The following is an 18,971-nucleotide window of genomic DNA, read 5'->3' on the forward strand; positions in this document are numbered from 1 at the left end:
TCTGCTCTCTTTTCACAGTGTGATGTGCAGCACCCTGGACCATGCAGCTCTCACAGAGGTGCTTGACTTTGGGAGACAGGAATTTTCTCTGTAAAACTCCCCACTTTTAAAAACAAATCTTTTCCTAGCAATTATTAAGATGTGACTCCAGTAAATGGAAGCATTTAACTGTGGTGCTTGCACGTATGTAAAAAACTTATCCCATCTGTTTCTGTTAGAAACGAGTCAGTTCTGTGCAACCTTTGAAAATGGTAAGTTTTGATGTTTGTGTGGGGAGGATTTTTTTAATTATATTTTACAACTTACTCTGTCGCTCCAAGGAATTGAAAGGGAACTCGCTGTCATGCAAACCAGTGGGGAGTGTTGGATCAGCTGGAGTTTGGAACTGGGGAAAGTTCCACAGCGTGGCTTTGAGCAGCTGGAAATACTTAAAACCTCCAACTGCTGCACTGCATTGTCTAAGTAAAAGCAATTGCTGCAGTTACATTTTTATTAAAATTGGATTTAAATCAGTAAAAGCCAAGACAAATTTACTGGTGATCTTTACCCAGGAGCCTCTTTATTCTTGATCTTTTGTATTATTTCACTTTTAGAACATATTTAAAGATCAGCTTAGGACAAAATCAATCTGCCAAGCATCTGGTACACTTCCTGCTGCATTCACTCCTTGGAGCGGGAGAAAAAGCCATCCTCATTTAATCATTGGAAAATGCAGGAGGAATTGTAAAACTGATCAAAAAATCAAACATCTTTCTTTTGTAAAACATCCCAAGAAACTTCTTGTGAAGCTGCAGTTCTTGATTTACTGTTACACATGTAACTCCTCCATCACCACTCTGTTTGATCAAGAATTTTTATTTTTAGGCAATACATTGGCAAAGCTCAAATCATCACAGGAGAGAAGCACACAGAGCACTTGGGCCATGGAAGTGTTTGTTCACCAGACGTCCCCCAAGGAGCCTCGTCCCAGGCAGGCTCCTGGTTTAGGATCCCCGTGTTTGCTGCGCCACCTTAAACCGCATGGAGAGCACATCCTTGATCCCAGCCTCTATCTCATCGTTGGCCTCCACGGACCCAACTCCTTTGGGAGACCCTGTCAAAATCAAGTCCCCTTCTTCCAGGGGGAATACTTGACTGATGTAGCTGATGAGGTAAGGGATGGAGAAGATCATGGAGGAGGTGTCCCCCTCCTGCCTCAGCTTTCCATTCACCTTGAGCCAGATCTGCAGCTTGTGAGGGTCTGGGATCTTCTCCTTGGGCACAAAGTCACTGACCGGGCAGGAGGAGCCGAAGCCCTTGGCCAAGGTCCAGGGCAGCCCCTTCTTTTTGCACTCCTCCTGCGTGTCCCTGGCCGTCATGTCGAGGCACAGGGCATATCCCGCCACGTGCTCCATGGCAGCCTCCTGGGACACGGCCTGGGCCCTCTTGCCGATGACCACCCCCAGCTCCACCTCGTGGTGCAGGTTGCGGCAGTAGTAGGGCCGGAAGATGGGCGACCCTTCGCGCACGTAGGCCGAGGAGGGCTTGAGGAAGAAGAGGGGCTCCGTGGGCAGGGCGCTGCCCATCTCCTTGGCGTGCTCCGCGTAGTTGCGCCCCACGCACACGATGTTCCTGCCCCACTCCCAGAAGCGGGACAGGGGCCTGGAGGAGGCCATGGCCGCGGCGCGTCTCCTTCCCGGAGCAAGGCGGCCGCCCTTGGGCTGTCCTTGCCGGGCCGCTCCTCCGCCTCCTCGGCCGGGTCGGCGAACGAGCGGCGGCGGGCGGGCCGGGGGGGCCGGGCGGGAGCAGCGCCGCCCCCGCCGCTCAGCGGGCCGGGCCGGGCCGGGCCGGCTCTGCCGCCGCCTCCCGGCGCCGGGCGGGCAGCGAAGGTAACCGGGCCGGGCGGGGCGCGGCGCACGATGCTCCGCGGGGGCTGGCGGGGGCTCGGCGCCGCCCTGGCAGCCGGGGCCGTCCTCGGGGCCGCGCTCCGAGCGGGTACGTGGGGCGGGGGCAGCCCCGGCAGGGCCGCGCGGGGCGAGCGCTGCCCCGGGGCCGCTCCGGGCGGCTTCGCTCGCGGTTCCCGGCGCGGGCGGTGCTCGGGGGGTGCTCGGGCGGTGCTCGGGGGGTGCCGGGTTTGCGCTGACTCACAGCCCCAAGCAGGGCAGGTCCTGCTCGGCCGCAGCCGGCGCTGCCGCGGCTGTTCCCGTCCGTGCCCGTGGCGGAGGCCCCGCGGAGGTGCCGGGCCCCGCAGCGCCGGTCAGTGCTCGGGGAGGAGGGCGGGGGGCCGGGGCTGGCCTTTGAACTGGGCTCGGGGGGTGACACGTTGTGTTGGCGACACTGTCCGAGCTTTGCGTTTCTATTCCGGGCCTAAATTCTGAGGGAGTCTCCCTGACGCAGAGCCTGGGCTTTGGCTTCAGAGCCTCTCGGGGAAGATTTGCCAGAGGCCTTTTGTATCGCTGCGGTTGTAAGGGATGGAGAAATGAGCGAGAATCCATCGGGGTTCACTGCAGGCACGGAAACCCTGCTGCTGTCTTGGGAGCTGTCGCACGAGTGCCTGGCAGCTCTGGCAGCTCCCGAGCTCCCCGGGCCGCAGGGTGGGAACGGGAGCTGCCCTGGGTCTGGGGCCCAGCTCACCTGGTATTGTGAGGAGCCACAAACCCACCGGGTATCCAAAAAATACCTGCGTGCAGAGTGTGCAAAGAGCGAGTGTGGTGTCTCTTGTGAGGCGGTGCAGGGGTGTGCAGCTGGGTTTGGGCGTGCAGTCATGTCTTGAGTGACAGCCTCGTCTGACACAGGAATTTTCCACTCTTTTATGTAATAAAACGAGTAACCCAAAATGCTCTGGAGGAAGTGCACGAAGCAGCCCCGTTCTGAGGGAACCTGCTCTGTCAGTCTGCAGCACGTCTGCGTTTCTGTGATGACATTAACACTTCCAGCTGCAAACTCTTTCATCTTGGCCACTCCAGCTGTGCTGAGGAGCTGTTCTAGGAAGGCCAAGTGTGTGATTCAGAGGCTGCTGACTCTGCCCTCCCCACTGCTCCACTGCTCTGCTCCAGGCCTGAAGTCAGGAGGGACGTGGTACAAAAGTGAGCGAAAATGAAGTCACTGGGTGTTAATTTTGGAGCAGAGCTGTGTGTGTGACAAGGAGTTGGTGCTCAGCTGGGGAGCAGCTTTGAGCTGAACCAGCTCTCAGAACACGCCCTTCTCAGAGCAGGGCACTCCTGTCTGCTCCAACTGGGCAGGCTGGAAAGGGGCAGCTGAGCTGCAGATGGGAATTCACAAGGAGTGAGTTTCTTTCTTGGTGGATGTTTTCTCGTTCCTTTGTTGAAATTACATGTTAGAAAACATTTCCTTATGTGGCGTAGCTTGTTTGTTTGTTTTGTAAGAGTTGTGAATTAAACATGCAAAGAGGCTTTGGGATCCTGGCCAAGGTTAGAGATGGTTCACAGGAAAGAAGCATTTTAAGTATGTGAATAATTCCTTTGAGTTGAAGTTAAGGTTGTGTTTTCTTTTGTTTGGTTGTGTTTTTTTCCCCAGTTAGTGTCTGGCATGCAAACAAACACCCAGTATATACAGCTCTGGTGACTGACAGCAGCCAGAAGTGCTCTGTGTTAGGGAGCAGTTGTTTTTTGGGAATTTTTTTTCCTATCAAGGAATAGTAAGGGCTTTTTTGTGTTGTTCTTTTTTTTTTGAAAGGAGTCTTCTGCTCCAGAGGAACACTTGGCAGGTATGGATGCTTTCCTGAATACTTCACCATCAATACCCAGTGCATGCCTGTTCCGTCCTGGCTTGAGGTTTTCTCGAGCACAGTGTTTAATTTTACTGCCATTTGCCCTCCTGATTTCCCTTCCCTTGTAAGCAGGTGGGATGGTGGAGGTAGAAGGGGGAGAAGCTCTGGGCAGTTGCAGCAGACAGGCCTGACAGCTCCAGGCTGGGTTTGCAGCAGGAGCAGCTCTCTGGCTCCTGTCAGGGCTGGATCTCACTTTCCCAGCCCCATCAGCCCATGGAGCTGCAGGTCTGTGGGGCTCTTCTCCCTGGAGCAGCTCTTATCAGGGCTGGGCAGGCCTGAGCTGCTTTGGGAGAGTGGGGCAGGGTGATGGCAGCACGGGGACCCCTCCCTTTGGCACCGAGGGAGGTGGCCAAGCAGGGAGTGTTGGGAGCCTCAGGGAGAGTCGGTGGTGCAGTGAAACGGGGCTGTGCCAGCACAGCTCAGCCCAGCACAGGCACCTCTGGGGGTGAGCAAACACCTTGATGGTGTTCAGACAATGATTCCTGACCTGCAGGATCTGATACCTCTTTCCCTGCACGTGTGTGGACCCAGGTCTGAACTGCAGGGCCCCAGCAATGGAAGACCTCGTTCTCTTCCTTTCCCTTCCTTTATTTTTTGTGGCAGAGCCTCTTAGGGCTTGGTTGTTTCTTTAAGTGCTGCTAATCTGTGCCTTGAACAGTGGAGCCCAGGTTATTTTCCTCTGGAACTTGCTTCTTGGATCTGATTAAACATTTAACCAAAAGCAAATATTTCCATGTTCTACTGCTGTTGCATCAGGGTAGCCCATGACAAGAGCCCTGTGTGTGCCTCTTACCTGGCCAGGCAGGGAGCCCTCCTTCTATGGAGAGCTTGACTTCTCTCCATGGATTGTGCAGGATGTCACTTCCTCAAGTAACAAACCAGATATTTCTGTTGTCGCAGGGCCTGTATTTCTGTATTTCTCCTTCTCCACCCCCCTTTTTGTCTTTTGGCTGTAATTGGCTGTCTTTTGTGATTTTTTTTTTTTTTGCAAAGTCACTGTCTAGGTTGGCCTTTGTCCAGCTGTTCCCTCTCTGTTCTGCTTTCCTGCCCCTTGAAACCTCCTCTCTGATCCAAGCACAGTGTTTTCCTTGCATGAGCCAAGTGTCCCGTCCCCCTTGGGGCAGCTGAGGGGCACAAGGTGACACTGCCAGGCTCCAAGGCTTTGTCCTGTGGTGGCCTCACTCCCCTTCCTCTGGAGAAGGCAGGTTGGGCTGTCCATACCCTCCCTTCTCTGGGATCATGGATTGGGGTCTGGCTGTGCTCTGTCCCACTTTTCCCCCTGCCTGGGCTGAGGTGTGGCTGTTTTTGGGGTGCCCAGGTCCAGCCCAGCTGCGAGCTTTCTTCCTGCACACGGAGCACGAGCGGAGGGAGCCGAAGACGGTCCCACAGGCCGACATGAAGGTGGAAATCCTGCCAGCCCTCACAGACAACTACATGTACCTCCTCATCGATGAGGAAACCAAGGAGGCTGCCATCGTGGACCCTGTGAACCCCCAGAAGGTAACACTGCCCTGGGAGCAGTGGCTCTGGGACATCCTTCCAGGTTGCTGCATCCATGAGGGAATTGCTGACGCGCCGACTCGGGCGTGGGGGAAAGGCAGGAAATACTGGCTGTGCAGAGGTGCAGGCAGGGCTCACAGCCATGCTGCCTGCCCAGCCAGCCTGGCCCTGGCTCCAGGGCTCCCTGACCTCATTTGGGGTTTTGCCCTTGGTTTGATGTAGAGCAGAAAGCAGGCAATGGGACTGAGGGCTCAGTCACTGGCTGGGTCAGAGCCCTCGTGCCCTGCTCTGGAACCCCCTGGGGAGGGATGAGCTCCCTGCAGAGCTGCTGCTGTGTCCAGGTGACACCAGGTGTGCTGGCAGCTCATTCCAGGCGAGGTGTAACTGCCCTTGTGTGCCCTGTGCCCGCAGGTTTTGGATGCAGTGAAGAAGCACGGCGTGAGGCTGACCACTGTCCTGACCACCCACCACCACTGGTAACCACCCCCAGCCTGGGGTCCCTGGGCACAAACACAGGCAGCCAGGAGCTGCTGCTGTTCTGGAGCAAGGTGATCTCTCAGCAGCAGCTGAGGTGTGAGGAGAAGGGTCAGAGCTCATTCCCTTGGGCTTGCCTGAGCAGATGCACTGTCCAGACCAGGAGTTCTGTGTCAGTGCCTTTAACCTTTAAAATGCTGATTCCTCCCAGGTGGCCAGTGCAGTACCTGGGTGTGGGGGTGGCTGTGGGTGTGGAGGGAGCACACTGCACTGAGGTGCCAGGGCATGCCCCTGAGGTGTCCTGCTCACAGCCAGCAGCTGTGGGAGGATCCCCCGAGGTGCAGATTAACTCTGCCAGGGGTGTAAAGAGGAGTGTTTTGCTGTAGCAGTGCTGAACCTGAGCAACCTCTCCTGTGGGTCAGAGTGGAGCCACCTCTGTGGCTGGAGAGCCAAAGGACCAGCTCTGATCTGGACAAACCAGCAGCACAGGTCAATGCTGAGCTGTTGGATACCTGTGTGCCTGCTCCATGGTGTCTTGTGGGATGATGGATTGCATATCCCACTTATCCCATTTTCTCCCTGCCCTAGTAACTGGAGAGTTGACTGTGAGCCCCTAAGGCTGGTGTTTCCCAACTAGGTAGGAAGTTGTTCAGGGATTGTTCCTCTCTCTCACTGCCCTAAATACTGGAGAAATTATCTCCTCTCATGTTGACATGGCTTATTCTTTAATATGAAGAGTGTTACATACTGGGAGAGTGACTGATCAGAGGTGATCACCTGCAGGTTACCATTGCAATATAAGTCACCTTAAATTTCTCTTCATTCCTTCCCAAATCCATTTTTCTGATGTTGCAGGGACCATGCTGGAGGAAATGAGAAGCTTGTAAAGATGGAGTCAGGGCTGCACGTGTACGGGGGAGACAACAGAGTGGGAGCTCTGACCCAGAAGGTGTCCCACCTGACAGCACTCCAGGTAAAGGGAGGGAGCTGCAGGATGTGGTGGGGCAGCTCCTGTTGTGTCACAGCTGGACAGGTGTGGTCTGCCCCGAGTTCCTGTTGTGTTCACAGCTCTCTTACCTTTCAACACCTCCTGGATGGAGTAGTTGAAGTGCAGCTTTCACCCTTTTCCAGCCCTGTGCGCTGCGACCCCCCTGTCTTGTTTTGGCCAGTGATCTCTTGCTGCTGAGAGCATTGGCATGGCCCAGGCACCTGGGACATGCTGGGTGTCCTGTGCTCCTGGGGGGGTCAGAACAGCCGTGTGACAGGACAGGGCTCGTGCTCTGCACTGAACAAATGCGAGTGTTCCTGTGGGAATGACGGCTGGAACACGGGCTGAGGGGACAGGGGGCCAGCAGTGCCAGTTGAAGCAGCAGGCCTGGCTGGAACCAGGCTGTTTGTTTACAGGAGAGCTGGCAGATGACACAAACTGGCATGAATGTCACTGCTGGCCTTGGGTGCACCTTGGGGGGGCAGCAGCACAGGAGGGAGCACAGGAGTACACGAGAAGGTGTGGGGATGAGGCTGTGTTCAATCCTTCCCTTTTCCTGAGTGTCATCCACTTCTTCCCTTCAGCTTTATTGTTGTTTGCAGCTTTTTCACGCCTGATCAGCTTTGTTTAGGATTTTGTGTTGCTCTGGATCTGTTGGCTCTTGCTGCCAACTGGGCATTGAGTCTCTCTGCATGGAAATGAAAGGATCTGGCAGTTCTTTGTCCCAGCACCTGCTCGAAGGAAACAGCTCCCTCCCGAGTCCCTGCCACAGCCCTCCCTCACTGGCCTCCCCAGGAGCAGAGCTGATGCTTCCTGGCCAGCTTTGTGCCAGTTTGGGCCTGTAGGAGCACTAGACCACTGTAATAGTTGCAATTCTTTTCTAACCATACGATTGGTAGCAAACAGAAGCTTAAGCTCCAGTCTTCTGCCTTCTTCTCAGGTGGGATCTCTTAATGTGAAATGCCTCAGTACGCCGTGTCACACTTCGGGACACATCTGTTATTATGTGACTAAGCCAAATAGCTCCGAGCCACCTGCAGTTTTTACAGGTGAGGAGTTGGGAGGTTCCCTTGCAAAGACAGAAGCCCCCCCTCTGCCTCTGCCTCTGGCTGTGCATCCGGCCCTTCCTGCCAGTGCAGCTGCTCGAACATCCACATCTTACCCCTTGCCAAGTAGGAATTGTAGGTGGAACTGGTGAAACCCCTCTGGGTTTGTAAACCAGTGCTGGACACCCTGCAAACGACGTCAGGAGCGAGCCCTGGATGAGTCCTACATCCAGCATTTTCTTCCTTGAAACAAGAGCTGTTGGTTTCCTGTCCCAGGCCAAACTGGCTGATCCCAGAACCTGTTGCTTTTCCATATATCTGTGCTCATGTCTGTAACAAAACTGAGAGAGGAGCAAATAGAGGAATAAGGAGGGCTGCTGCTCCACTGTTCTAGCCAGGGTCTGGATCCTGGTGTGGGGAGCAGGGTCCCCCCTTCCTTGAGGCTGTGCCCAGTCTCCCCAGACTCCAGGTCATCCCTGTCCTGCTGGGTGTTATCCAGAGCTTGTACCAGCTGCTGCATGGAAGAGGTAATGGCTTAAGCAAGATTTTAGGGAGCACTGGGGAGAAATGCAGAGGTGACTCATCTTTGTTCAACTTCATAGCAAAGAGCAAGTTCCTTGTCCACTCCAGGAGGGACAGGAGGGGACAGCGGGCTGCCCACAGGTAGGGAGGTGCTGGCAGGGTGTGCCTGGCCAGGCTGTGGGGTTTTGTGTCATAGAAACCACGTTTGCCACGTGGGTTTGTGTGGCACCGAGCCCGTGCGGGGCAGCCTGGCTGTGCCTGTGCCTTCTGCTGCTGTGGTGGGGACAGCAATGGCAGGGCTGAGCCCCGGGGGACCCTGTGCCCAGGCTGTGCTGTGAGGAGCCTCGTGTGGGTCTGATGCCACGTCACCCCTCCCTGGCAGGTGACACTCTGTTCGTGGCTGGCTGTGGGAAGTTCTTCGAGGGAACCCCGGAGGAGATGTACAAGGCGCTGATCGAGATTCTGGGCAGCTTGGACCCCAGAACGGTAGGAACCTCTCCTTTTGTGGGAGTTCACCAGCCAGAAACCACCACAGGCATCAAGGAAACTGCCTTCCCAATAGTACTGTTGTTCAAAGGGAGGTTTTCTCATGTGTGGAAGAAATGATGTGGGGAGTTGTCTTTGATGGATAGCTGGAGTCCTCTGGGAAGGAAATGCCTGCCCCAAATGTGGGGAAAGAGCAGGGGCTGCTTATTAGAGGCTCTTGAGCTGGGACACAGGGCTCTTTCATCTGTTGAATTGGCAGGTAGTCCTGGCTGGCACCTCCTGGCACTTGTCCCAAGCACATCTCCATGGAAAGTGTCACGTGCCCTCAGGTTGACTTTGTTGTTCCTGCTGCCTCATAACTCTGGTGGTGGCACCTGGCACTGCCCCTTTGTAGCTTCAGAGTTACCCAGTGTCACCCTTCCTTCCCTTCCCAGAGGGTTTACTGTGGCCACGAATACACGATCAACAACCTCAAGTTTGCTCGGCACGTTGAACCCAATAATGCCAATATCCAGGAAAAGCTGGCGTGGGCCAAGGTAAGCTGGGTCATCCTTTCCCCAGACCTGATGGGTTCGTGGGGGCAGAGCCTTGCTGAGGAGATGGGGGAGATGAGACAACACTGGGGAGAAAGAGAGGCCGAGGGATGGGAGTTGAGAGCCAGGAGCTGCAGGATGTTGTGTTCCAGGGAGTGGGGTCTGGGTGTGCCCAGAGAAGGTGGTTTGCTGCCTGGTGGAGACGTGACCCTCCTCAAAAACATCCTGCTATGTACAGGACATTCCTTGTTCACCAAACATTCCTTGTTCCAGGCACGGTACGACAGTGGAGAGCCCACCATCCCCTCCACCATCGCAGAGGAGTTCACCTACAACCCCTTCATGAGAGTGAGGTATGGAGGAGGCGTGGGGGTGGGAATGTCCTTGTGTTGGGAGTGGGAATGCAGGAAGGAGGAGGTCTCCAAAGAAAGAGCCGTAAGTGGGAATTGCTCTCCTGCCTGTCATATTCCTGTTTGGATGCCTCCAAGACCCTCCTTAGAACACACTGGCTGTCCTGGGAAGCTGGCTGGATTTGAGGGCTGTGGTGAGCATCCATCCCTGACTCAGGAGACAGAACAGACTCTGCTGTGTCCTTGTGTTCCTTAAGCAAGCTGAGTTTGGCAGAGGGACACAGCAGAAGACGGTGTTGGAGGCAGGAGAGTGTTTGCAATTCCCTGCTGCCCGTGAGCCTTCAGAGCAGGGGAGCTGCTCAGAGCTGCTCTGCCAAAGCCCCGAGTCTGATCTCCGAGCGCAGCTTTTCCCCCGATGCAGTGAAACGGTTGTGACCTCCCAGCTGAGATTTTTCTCCCGTCCTGCTCTTCCCTCCTTCCTGGCAGGGAGAAGACAGTCCAGCAGCACGCGGGGGAGACCGACCCCGTGCGCACCATGGGGGCCATCAGGAAGGAGAAGGACAACTTCCGAGTGCCCCGGGACTGAGCACCGCCCGCGCCGCAGCGTCAGCCCCGGCCTCCTTCAGACTATTCACCTGTTCTAGGAGTCAGACCTTCTGTTGTGGTTGAGACAGTCCTGTCTAGGTCTTTATTTTGTTTTAATTAAGGAGAAGAAAAGCACTTTGCCCTTGTTGAGATGTTCTACAGCATATTTATATTACGATGAAGAATATTTATCCCTATATTGCTGTCTCTCGAGCTGTCACGTGTCACGTGCAGATCATTGTACCAGTGTTGGTGTGAGGCTCAGAGGCTGGGCTGGGAAGGATCAAACCTGGAGGTTTAGGAAGAAGCTCCTGTTAGTTTTGTAGGAGCCTGATGTGGATGCAGACAGTGGGACTGGGGCCGAGGTGCCTTTGTGTAAAGCAGAGACCAAACACAGTAGTTGAAGAGTTGAGTGTTTCTTCCATGCTGCTGCTGCAACGTTCTGAGTGTCGCTTTTGGCTCCGCTAAAACCAGTTCCCAGTGACAGACCTGCTCTGCCAGAGCCAGTTCAGGGTGTAATTTGGGAACTACGTGGGGCAGCCTGGCTCTGGGAATGGCACGTGGGGACATCCAGCTTCTCCCTTCTCCCTGACCTTCCCTGGCATGGATGGCAGTGACTTTTCCCAGGTACTGCACTGCTTACACCCTTCCAGTCTTGAGCCTGTTTGCATGGACCTGCTCACTGCTCTTACCTGTGACCTGAGAGTTACCTGTGTCAGTGCTGCACCGACGGAGCAGGGCTTTGCCTGATGGCTCCAAATCCCAGGAAGCAGCCACTCCTGGTGAGTGAGAGTGTCCCAGCTGGGCAGTGGTGAGAGCCCTGAGCAGATCTTGGTGCCACAGCAGCTCCTTGGTGCCTGGCTGTGAGGAACGGGGCAGGGGAGCAGTTGTCACCTGTGCCCAACCAGGAGCAGCTGCCCTGGGGAGCAGTTCTGGGGACAGGAGCTGTGCTGGGCCATGTGCTGCTGGGGTCCATCCCCTGCCCTCAGCCCCTGCCTGGCCCAGCCTCTGGAAAGGCCATGGAGGTGAGCTTATAATTGGTGAAGGTGCCAATGTGTTGCTGGTTAAACGGGGCTCAGAAGCCACATTAGAGTGGCACATTTCTGTTTCTTGGTGTCCACAGGGTTAAAAGCCATCCCTGCCCACAGCAGGGTGTTGGGACTGGGTTATGTTTATGGTTTCTTCCACCCTAAACCACTCCAGGGTTATATGACTAGAGCTGTGTGACCCCAGCCTGCAGCCAGCTTGGAAACTGCAGGGAGGGAGCTCCCCTTGGGCTGCTTTTCCAACAGGGAATAGTGTGTCCAAGTGGATGAATGGGGTGCATTTTGGAGGGAAATAAATGCAGATTTGTGGTGATTGGGTCACCCCCTCCTGCATTCCCATCCTCCAGCTCGGGGTCTTTAAACAAGGGATGTGAGTGACAGGGTGGGACCAGCCCCACATGGCATCTGCATCTTTAATCCGTCTTCCTCCTCATATTCTTTTCTTCCTGGTTCCTTGGTCTCCTCTGTACCACAGACATGCTCCAGGACCAGAGATTGTTTCAAACAAATATTTTACAGATGAAACTTTGAAAATATTCAAATGATTTTGGTTCCTGCTTCTTCCCCTCTCCCTGGCACACATTGGTAGGTGATGCCACGATGGAGCTGGAACCACCTGGGTGTCACCTGTGTCCCTGTGTCTGCTGTTCCAACACCACCTGCATGGCATTGTATGAGCACCAGGTCTTTGTTTGCTTTAAAATGCTAAATTTTATGTAATTCAGAATGAAAAGCGGTACCTAAAGCTTTGTTGTTGCCTCCTGAACTGGAATGTTGTGCTGCTACACTGGAGTGGCTGTGACAGAGGAAAAATAAAGAACGGCTGGAAATGGAGCTGTTTGGGGGTTCTTTAGCTCCCAAGTTTATGAATTTATTTATTTTGTACAAGTGACTGAAGCCAAACAACAGGAAGCATCTTTCTGCCTAATCCTGGGGTGAGCAGGTGGCATGTTGGGATCCTCTGGGGCTTTATTCAAGGTCTTGTGACAAGTGTATTTTCTTGTGAAAGGAGAAGGGAGCAGGTTCAGCACTGGTTTGCTGCCTGTGAGCGAGTTCCCTCCTGCACAAGTGGCAATTGGGACAGGAAGGACATTTGAGGGGCTGGAAGGGCAGTGGAGCTGGGGAAGGGTCTGGAGCAGCAGGAGCAGCTGAGGGAGCTGGGGGGCTCAGCCTGGAGAAAAGGAGGCTCAGGGGGGACCTTCTGGCTCTGCAACCCCCTGACAGGAGGGGGGACCTGGGGGGGGGTCGGGCTCTGCTCCCAGGGAACAAGGGACAGGAGGAGAGAAAACAGCCTCAGGTTGTGCCAGGGGAGGGTCAGGTTGGATACTGGGAAAATTCCTTCACTGAAAGTGTTGTCCAGCCCTGGCACAGCTGCCCAGGGCAGAGGGTCCCCAACCCTGGTGGGGTTTAAAAGCCCCGTGGATGTGGCATTTGGGGACACGGGTTAGTGGTGGCCTTGGCAGTGCTGGGGAAATGGTTGGACTCGATCTCAGTGGGCCTTTCCATCCTAAATTATTCTATTTGGGGGGGACCACGGTCAACCCTGAACCAGGATTTGTGTCCAGCTGGAAAAGGCACTGGAGCAGGGCTCTGTCCCTGCCCTTCCTGTGCCTTCGGTGCTTTCTGGGCTCGGTGGGCTCCTGACCCCGGAGCTCTGCCTTGGCGGGGCACCAGCCCCTCCCAGCCCCCCCCGAACCGGTAGCCAGGACCACTCTTACCATGTCCCAGCACCGGTGTTTCCATCACCTGCTGGGCACCGCCCCCGGCCCCGCCAGCGCCCGGAGCCCCCCACCCCTGTCCTTGTCCCCTGTTTGCAGTGGGAGCGACACTGCTGGGCTGGGGGGGGCCCCGCGTGTCCCCAGCCTGCCTCCTCCCTCCCGGCCGGACCCTCAGCCTGCTGAGACCCGCTGGGTGCCAGGACGGTCCGTGGGACCCCAGGGTGATGCACGGGGGGGGGGGGGGTGTCACCGTGGGAAGTTCCCTTTTCCCCCTCCTTTCCCAGCGCGGCGCTGCGGGACCCGCATCGCCCGCGTGTGTGTGCGTGTATGTGTGTGTGTGTGCGGGGTGTATGTGTGTGTGTGCGTGTATGTGTGTGTGTGCGTGTATGTGTGTGTGTGTGTGTGTGCGTGGTGTGTGCGGGGTGGGGGGCCGTGCGGGTGTGTGTGTGCGCGTGTGTGTGTGCGCGGGTGTGTGCGCGTGTGTGTGTGTGTGCGGGGTGTGCGCAAGGGCCGTGCGGGCTCTCCCCGCCCCACGCTGCGTGATCCGCCCCGCACCGCACCGGCGGGGGCGGGACGCGCCGCCCGCCCCGCCCGCAGGTACCGCCGCGTCCCGCGGGGGCTCGGGGGGTCCGTGGGGGCCGGGCGGGGGTCCCGCACCCCCCTTTCGCTGCGTGTCCACCCCCCCGCTTTGCTGCCGCGGCCGGCGCCGGTGCGGGACCATGAAGGTGAAGGTGATCTCGGTGCTGGAGGACAACTACATGTACCTGGTGATCGAGGAGAGCACGCGTGACGCCGTCGCCGTGGACGCCGCGGTCCCCAAAAGGGTGAGAGGCGGTCGGACCCCCCCTTCCCCCCGGGTGGGCTGCGGGTCCCACAGCGGGGTGTATCCATGGGCATCCCACCGGCGGGACCGGCCCCCTTCATCCCTGGTGGAATGTGGGGGGTGCTGGACCCCTCTCCCACCCACCCCTGGGCTGCGGGGGGATTCCGTGTTGCCTTGACCGTGCGGAGTCTTACAGACCCCGCAGCGAGTGAGAATAAGCCGGAATAAACCTTCGGAGCGGTTCTCCCGTGCCCAGTCCCGCGTCCCAGGAGCTGCGGGGAGGGCAGTGCCCGGGGTCGCCGTGACCCCCCGTGCCCCCGCCCGGGCTGTTGCGCATCGTGCAAAGGCTGTCGCGGTTTTTAAGCGTTTGGTGCTGACTCGGACGTTTCCTTCCTCTCCGAGGAGCGTAATCGGGAGCTGCCGGAGGGCTTGTTCCTGGCCCTGAATGTTAAGTTGGCATTAGGAGCCTGCTGGCAGCCGGGCCGGACCTGGCAGCCCCACGTGGCCGCTCGCCCGGCCAGGGTGGGTTGCGAGGCCACCATTTCCCTGCACGGCTCCTCTGTGGTGTCGCTGGCCATAAAATGCCACTGTTCCCATGGGAGCGGCGTGTTCTCATCTCCCTGCTCTGCTCTGGGTCGAGCCTTCATCCCACCCCTCAGCCCACGGATGCTCAGCAGATGGTTTGGGTGATTCCCGTGCCCTGGTCAGCCGGGTCCCTCACCCACGGAGTGGTGCCACAGGGGACAGGTCCTACAGTGGCTGTCCCAGCCATGGGTGGGTCACCCCCCCTGCCCGCTCGTGTCCCACTGCACTGGGTCCCTTTCAGCTGCTGGAGATCATCAGGAAGGAGGACGTGGTGCTCAGGGCCATCCTCACCACCCACCACCACTGGTAAGTGCGGCCAGGTCGGGGTGGCTGTGGCCTTTCCCATTCCCTTTCCCGAGTGCCCATTCCCTCCTCTGCTGGCACAGGGACCACGCGAGAGGCAACGAGGAGCTGGCACGGCTGTGCCCGGGGCTGAGGGTGTTCGGGGCCGACCAGCGCATCGGGGCCCTCACGGACACGGTGACACACGGCCAGGAGCTCACGGTGCGTGGCCACGGGACCACGGGAGCGTCCAGGGCTCGGACCCCACACACGGGTCCTGCCTGGCGGGGCGGCTGGGGCTGGCACGGTGTGGTGGGGCTGGAGAGGGGCGATGGGAGGACCCCCTGTGGGGTGGCACTGTGGTCCTCGGTGGGGTGGCACCGTGCTGGGGGCTGAGTTGGTGCTGCTGGGCTGTGCTCAGCTCCCCGTGCTCTGGGGCAGTTGCAGATGTGGCACCGTGGATTTGAGGCTGGGATTGTTCCCAGCCCATCTGGGGTTGTGCTGGAGGATCCAACCCTCTCCTGGGGCCCTGCTGCTCAATGCCATGGTCCAGGCATGTGCCACCTGGGCCTTATCCAGACCACCACTGTCACCTCTGTGACCTGCTGAGCCCGGGCGGGTGATGCCAAGGGGTGTGGGGGGCATCTGTCCCCTCAGTGGGATCCTGACCCTCTCTCCCCACAGTTCGGGGCCATCCGGGTGAGGTGCCTCTTCACCCCCTGCCACACCTCAGGCCACATGTGCTACTTCATGTGGGAGGATGATTCCCCGGATGCTCCTGCCCTCTTCTCAGGTATCCCACCCTGCCCACGTGCCCCCCGTGGGTCCCGGGGACACGGGACATGCTCCCCGTGTGCTCCTGTCCCCCCACACCCGGCACTCCCGAGGTGAATGCGCAGTGTGGGGGCACCCCTGGCACCCACCCCTGGCACCCACCCCTGGCACCCACCCCTGGGCACGGGTCCGGGGGCCCCTCTGTGCCCAGAGCCCTTTCCCGCAGGTGACACCCTGTTCGTGGGAGGCTGTGGGCAGTTCTTCGAGGGGACAGCAGAGCAGATGTACACAAACCTCACCCAGATCCTGGGGGCTCTGCCCAAGGACACGGTGAGTCCCACAGCACCCACCCCTGGGAGGGATCCTGCAGTCAGGAGGGGGCTGAAGGCTGGCACAGCCTGTCCCGTGGTGGGGATGGGTTGGATCCAGCCCTTGGAGCAGGTTTGATGCCGGGTCCTTCCCGCTGGATCCACAGAAGGTGTTCTGCGGCCACGAATGCACCGTCCGGAACCTCAAATTCGCCCTGAAAGTGGAGCCAGAGAATGAAATGGTGAAGGAGAAACTCGCCTGGGCCAAGGTAAGTGGCTGTGCCCCCCGGGGTGGGGCCCAGGGGCGTTGGATGCCAGCGGGATCCTGGATGTCTCTGGTCCCTCGGCAGCAGCGGGATGACGACGACCTGCCCACGGTGCCCTCGACGCTGCAGGAGGAGTTTCTCTACAACCCCTTCCTGAGGGTCATGTAAGCAGTGCCAGTGCCTGGGGGGGCGAAGGGCCCCAAAATCCACTCCCCTGTTCCCTCCAGCAACATCCCCTCTCCCAGTAGCTTCACTGACCAGTGGGAATCCCAAGCCCTGAGGGAGGGGAGGGTGCCAGGCCATGGGGTCCCACCTGCCCAGCACAAGGCCCGTGTGCCCCAGCAGTGCCCGGCACCGGGATGGGACTCTGTGGTGTCCATGCCAGTGGAGAGGGGGCAGGGGTCCTGTCCTGCCCCCCGTGGCACAGCAGAGCTGCTCTCCCCACAGGGAGGAGCCCGTGCAGAGGTTCACGGGCCAGACGGACCCTGTGGAGGTGCTGAGGACGCTCCGCACCGAGAGGGACAACTTCAAGAAGCCCAAGGAGAGGCCCAACCCCCCGGCCATGCTGGCCTTCGACTGGGGGCTCTTCAGCCCCTTCCTGGAGAAGCAGTGACGTCCCTGCCGTGCCAGGGGTCCCTCCTGGCTGTGCCCAGCCTGGACTCTCTCCCAGTTGGGAACTGGTGTTTGTCCTTAACCTGCTTGTCCGAGGCCGCTCCGCTCTGCTCTGCTCTCCCTCCGGCTCCGTGTCCGGCTCCCGGGGCAGTCCCAGGGGAGCAGGAGCACGTGGGTGCCTTGGGAGAGCCCAGGCTGTGGTGACCCCCCTGCTGCGCTGGGGCTGCTGCTGGCAGAGGGCCTGGAGATGTTTCTGGAGACGGGAGATTCCCACTCTCCCAGTGCTGGGATCAGGTTTGGAGCTGCCGCCCGTCCCACAGCCCCATTCCCACGGAAAAGGGGGGATGCTCAGGGACTGTGGTGCTGTAACCCACCAGGCTGTCAGGCTCTCCTGCCTGTCCTCCTGCCAGGCCTGGGGGCTGCACCCCATTCCCAGGGGATTGTCTGAAGCAGCCACGTGGCTCCGGAGCCCCTGGGCCCCTCCCAGGCCCGGGATGGGCAGGGATGAGGACACTTGGAGACCCAAGGGAAGCTGGGCAGTGACTGCTGTCACTGGTGTCTGTGGTACCCACCCAGCTCCACCCTGCACTGACAGACACCCTCAGCACAGCGGGGTTTTGGTGGGGTTTTCCCGTTTTTCCCTATTTTTCTAGTGGATAACACTGTGTAGGGCTCTGTAACAGTCGCTGCCTTCAGGAGCCATTGGAACCCCTCAGCCCCCGTGGGATGTGCTCAGTGGAGCCCAGGAATGCCCCAACCCACTGGCTTTGGGAGATGCTTTCCAAGGTGTGACAGATTTTAGGCTGCCACACATCCATTGCTTTTTTCTTCCAAGATAAAAACTGGAAAACACTTGGCTGCAACCACACGGACATTGCCTTGCCTTCACACCAGGGGACAGCCCTCAGGCCTCCTCAGCCTCCCTTTGTGCAACATCAGGGCTGTATTTGAGCTTTTTTTTAGCTCTGAGAAATGTGCAGAGTTTTATTTGCAGCTGGGGGGAGGCACATTGGACTAGTAAAGCAATTTTTGTGGAGAAAATTGGGCTTTGATGGCAGCTCCCAGGCTGGAATAGAGTTGATTTCAGGGTCTTTTATGTGTGGACTGTGAACTGGAGTTTGGGTTGTGGCTGTTCCTTCCCTGGCTGCAAACTAGGCTGAGGTTTTCTTTTTTGCCTTTTATTAATAGTTTAGATTTACTCTCCCTCGTGGGAGGGGAAGGATTAACCTGCTGCTCGAGCTGCCTCGGTACTGCTGCCTCAGAGTTCCTCAGTTCACAGGGAATGGTGGAGTTGTAGATGTACCCGGGTGTTCCTCGGGAATTTGGTTTGTCCTGGGAGCAGGGATGCACCCATGTGTGCTCAGGGAGGGTCTCTGAGCTGTCCCTGAGCTCACGGGGCCACAGCTCAAGGGCTGGGAGAAATTCCAGCCGCTCTTGGTGCCATGGCAGGAACACCCCCCTGGAACACCCCCCTGGAACACCCAGGAACAGGAATCTGGGGGGTGTTCTGGGTGACTTTTGTGATCTGTGTGTTGGCAACCCAGGAACTGGAGAGGAGACAAAGTGTAGAGCCCTGATTACTTAATTTACAGCTAATTGAGCTTAATTTATTGTGCATTTCTGGCCTGACGTGCATGTGCTCAGCAGACACAGTTTCCTCTGCACTCCCAGCACTCCAGGCTGGCTCTGTGGGAGCACTGGCACCTCTCCCTGGCCATGGAATTTTATGGTTTAGCCAAACCCTGGGTGTTATGAATCCCTGAAACCACCAACTTGCTCGTCAGGAGGGTGGGGAGGGGGAGGCAGTGGGAGATTCTTGCCTTAGAACACTGTGAACTCACTGACTGATCAACACCTGAAAAATGTAAAGCTTTTAATTAAAACCATTAAAAATGTAATTTCCACTGTTGTTTTGCTTTGAACAAGCAGCAGAGGAGGCTCTGAGGAGACACAGGCAGGTGAAGGTGTGGCAGCTTCAGTTCCTGCCAGCCCCAAGGTCAAGGTAACTGAGGGAGGGTCAGTGCTGATTTTGGGAGGAATTTCCTCATGGAAAGGACTCAGGGAGGTGGTAGAGTCCCCATCCCTGGAGGTGTCCAAGGAAGGCACCTTGTGCCGTGACACTCAGTGCTCTGGGCTGGGGGACAAGGTGGGGATGGGGCACAGGGGGGATCCATGGGCTGGAAGGGCTTTTCCAACTTTAATGATTCTGGAATTCTGTGCCCAGGGTATGGACACAGGGCAGCCTGGGCTGGACACAGAGAGAGATGCAATTGCCCACAGTACAGATAATGATTATAACTAAAG

At 57.6% G+C, this 18,971-nt stretch overlaps 3 protein-coding genes across 8 annotated transcripts; 2 read left to right on the forward strand and 1 right to left on the reverse strand.

The window, feature by feature from the left end:
* Positions 1-835: 835 nt before the first annotated feature.
* Positions 836-1,785, reverse strand: FAHD1 (fumarylacetoacetate hydrolase domain containing 1). The gene has a single exon (XM_027736171.2). It carries the CDS (start codon positions 1,653-1,655, stop codon positions 984-986), a length of 672 nt encoding a protein of 223 aa, XP_027591972.1. The 5' UTR covers positions 1,656-1,785; the 3' UTR covers positions 836-983.
* A 28-nt stretch (positions 1,786-1,813) lies between these two features.
* HAGH (hydroxyacylglutathione hydrolase) lies at positions 1,814-12,133 on the forward strand. 5 transcript variants are annotated; one of them, XM_027736101.2, is made up of 10 exons: positions 1,823-1,868; positions 3,676-3,706; positions 5,088-5,269; positions 5,681-5,745; positions 6,599-6,716; positions 7,672-7,780; positions 8,682-8,785; positions 9,220-9,321; positions 9,592-9,671; positions 10,155-12,133. In XM_027736101.2, exons 3-10 carry the CDS (start codon positions 5,165-5,167, stop codon positions 10,252-10,254), a joined length of 783 nt encoding a protein of 260 aa, XP_027591902.1. In that variant the 5' UTR covers positions 1,823-1,868; positions 3,676-3,706; positions 5,088-5,164; the 3' UTR covers positions 10,255-12,133. The 5 variants fall into 5 exon arrangements, with proteins under 5 accessions (XP_027591901.1, XP_027591902.1, XP_027591900.1 ...); XM_039382347.1 differs by lacking the exon at positions 1,823-1,868 and adding an exon at positions 2,175-2,235; XM_027736100.2 differs by lacking the exon at positions 3,676-3,706 and having other exon boundaries at positions 1,814-1,868.
* A 1,376-nt stretch (positions 12,134-13,509) lies between these two features.
* On the forward strand, positions 13,510-18,565 carry LOC113995717 (hydroxyacylglutathione hydrolase-like protein). Of its 2 annotated transcripts, none has more exons than XM_027736104.2 (8): positions 13,510-13,841; positions 14,667-14,731; positions 14,812-14,929; positions 15,392-15,500; positions 15,708-15,811; positions 15,957-16,058; positions 16,143-16,219; positions 16,503-18,565. In XM_027736104.2, the coding sequence occupies exons 1-8, from the start codon at positions 13,737-13,739 to the stop codon at positions 16,666-16,668; spliced, it is 846 nt and encodes a 281-aa protein (XP_027591905.1). In that variant the 5' UTR covers positions 13,510-13,736; the 3' UTR covers positions 16,669-18,565. The 2 variants fall into 2 exon arrangements, with proteins under 2 accessions (XP_027591905.1, XP_027591904.1); XM_027736103.2 differs by having other exon boundaries at positions 13,512-13,841; positions 16,140-16,219.
* Positions 18,566-18,971: the final 406 nt, after the last annotated feature.

The sequence above is a fragment of the Pipra filicauda genome, unplaced genomic scaffold (assembly GCF_003945595.2).
Source record: "Pipra filicauda isolate LSUMZ 115617 unplaced genomic scaffold, ASM394559v2 scaffold266_size1643727_pilon, whole genome shotgun sequence".
In the NCBI taxonomy this organism is placed as follows: domain Eukaryota; kingdom Metazoa; phylum Chordata; class Aves; order Passeriformes; family Pipridae; genus Pipra; species Pipra filicauda.

Coding starts and splice junctions, on each gene's coding strand:
- FAHD1 (XM_027736171.2), bottom strand. CDS start 1,655: ATGGCCTCCTCCAGGCCCCTGTCCCGCTTCTGGGAGTGGGGCAGGAAC.
- HAGH (XM_027736099.2), top strand. CDS start 1,899: ATGCTCCGCGGGGGCTGGCGGGGGCTCGGCGCCGCCCTGGCAGCCGGG. Junction 5,270..5,680: donor ACCCTGTGAACCCCCAGAAG/GTAACACTGCCC, acceptor CTGTGCCCGCAG/GTTTTGGATGCAGTGAAGAA. Junction 9,322..9,591: donor AAAAGCTGGCGTGGGCCAAG/GTAAGCTGGGTC, acceptor TCCTTGTTCCAG/GCACGGTACGACAGTGGAGA.
- LOC113995717 (XM_027736103.2), top strand. CDS start 13,737: ATGAAGGTGAAGGTGATCTCGGTGCTGGAGGACAACTACATGTACCTG. Junction 16,059..16,139: donor AGAAACTCGCCTGGGCCAAG/GTAAGTGGCTGT, acceptor GTCCCTCGGCAG/CAGCGGGATGACGACGACCT. Junction 16,220..16,502: donor AACCCCTTCCTGAGGGTCAT/GTAAGCAGTGCC, acceptor CTCTCCCCACAG/GGAGGAGCCCGTGCAGAGGT.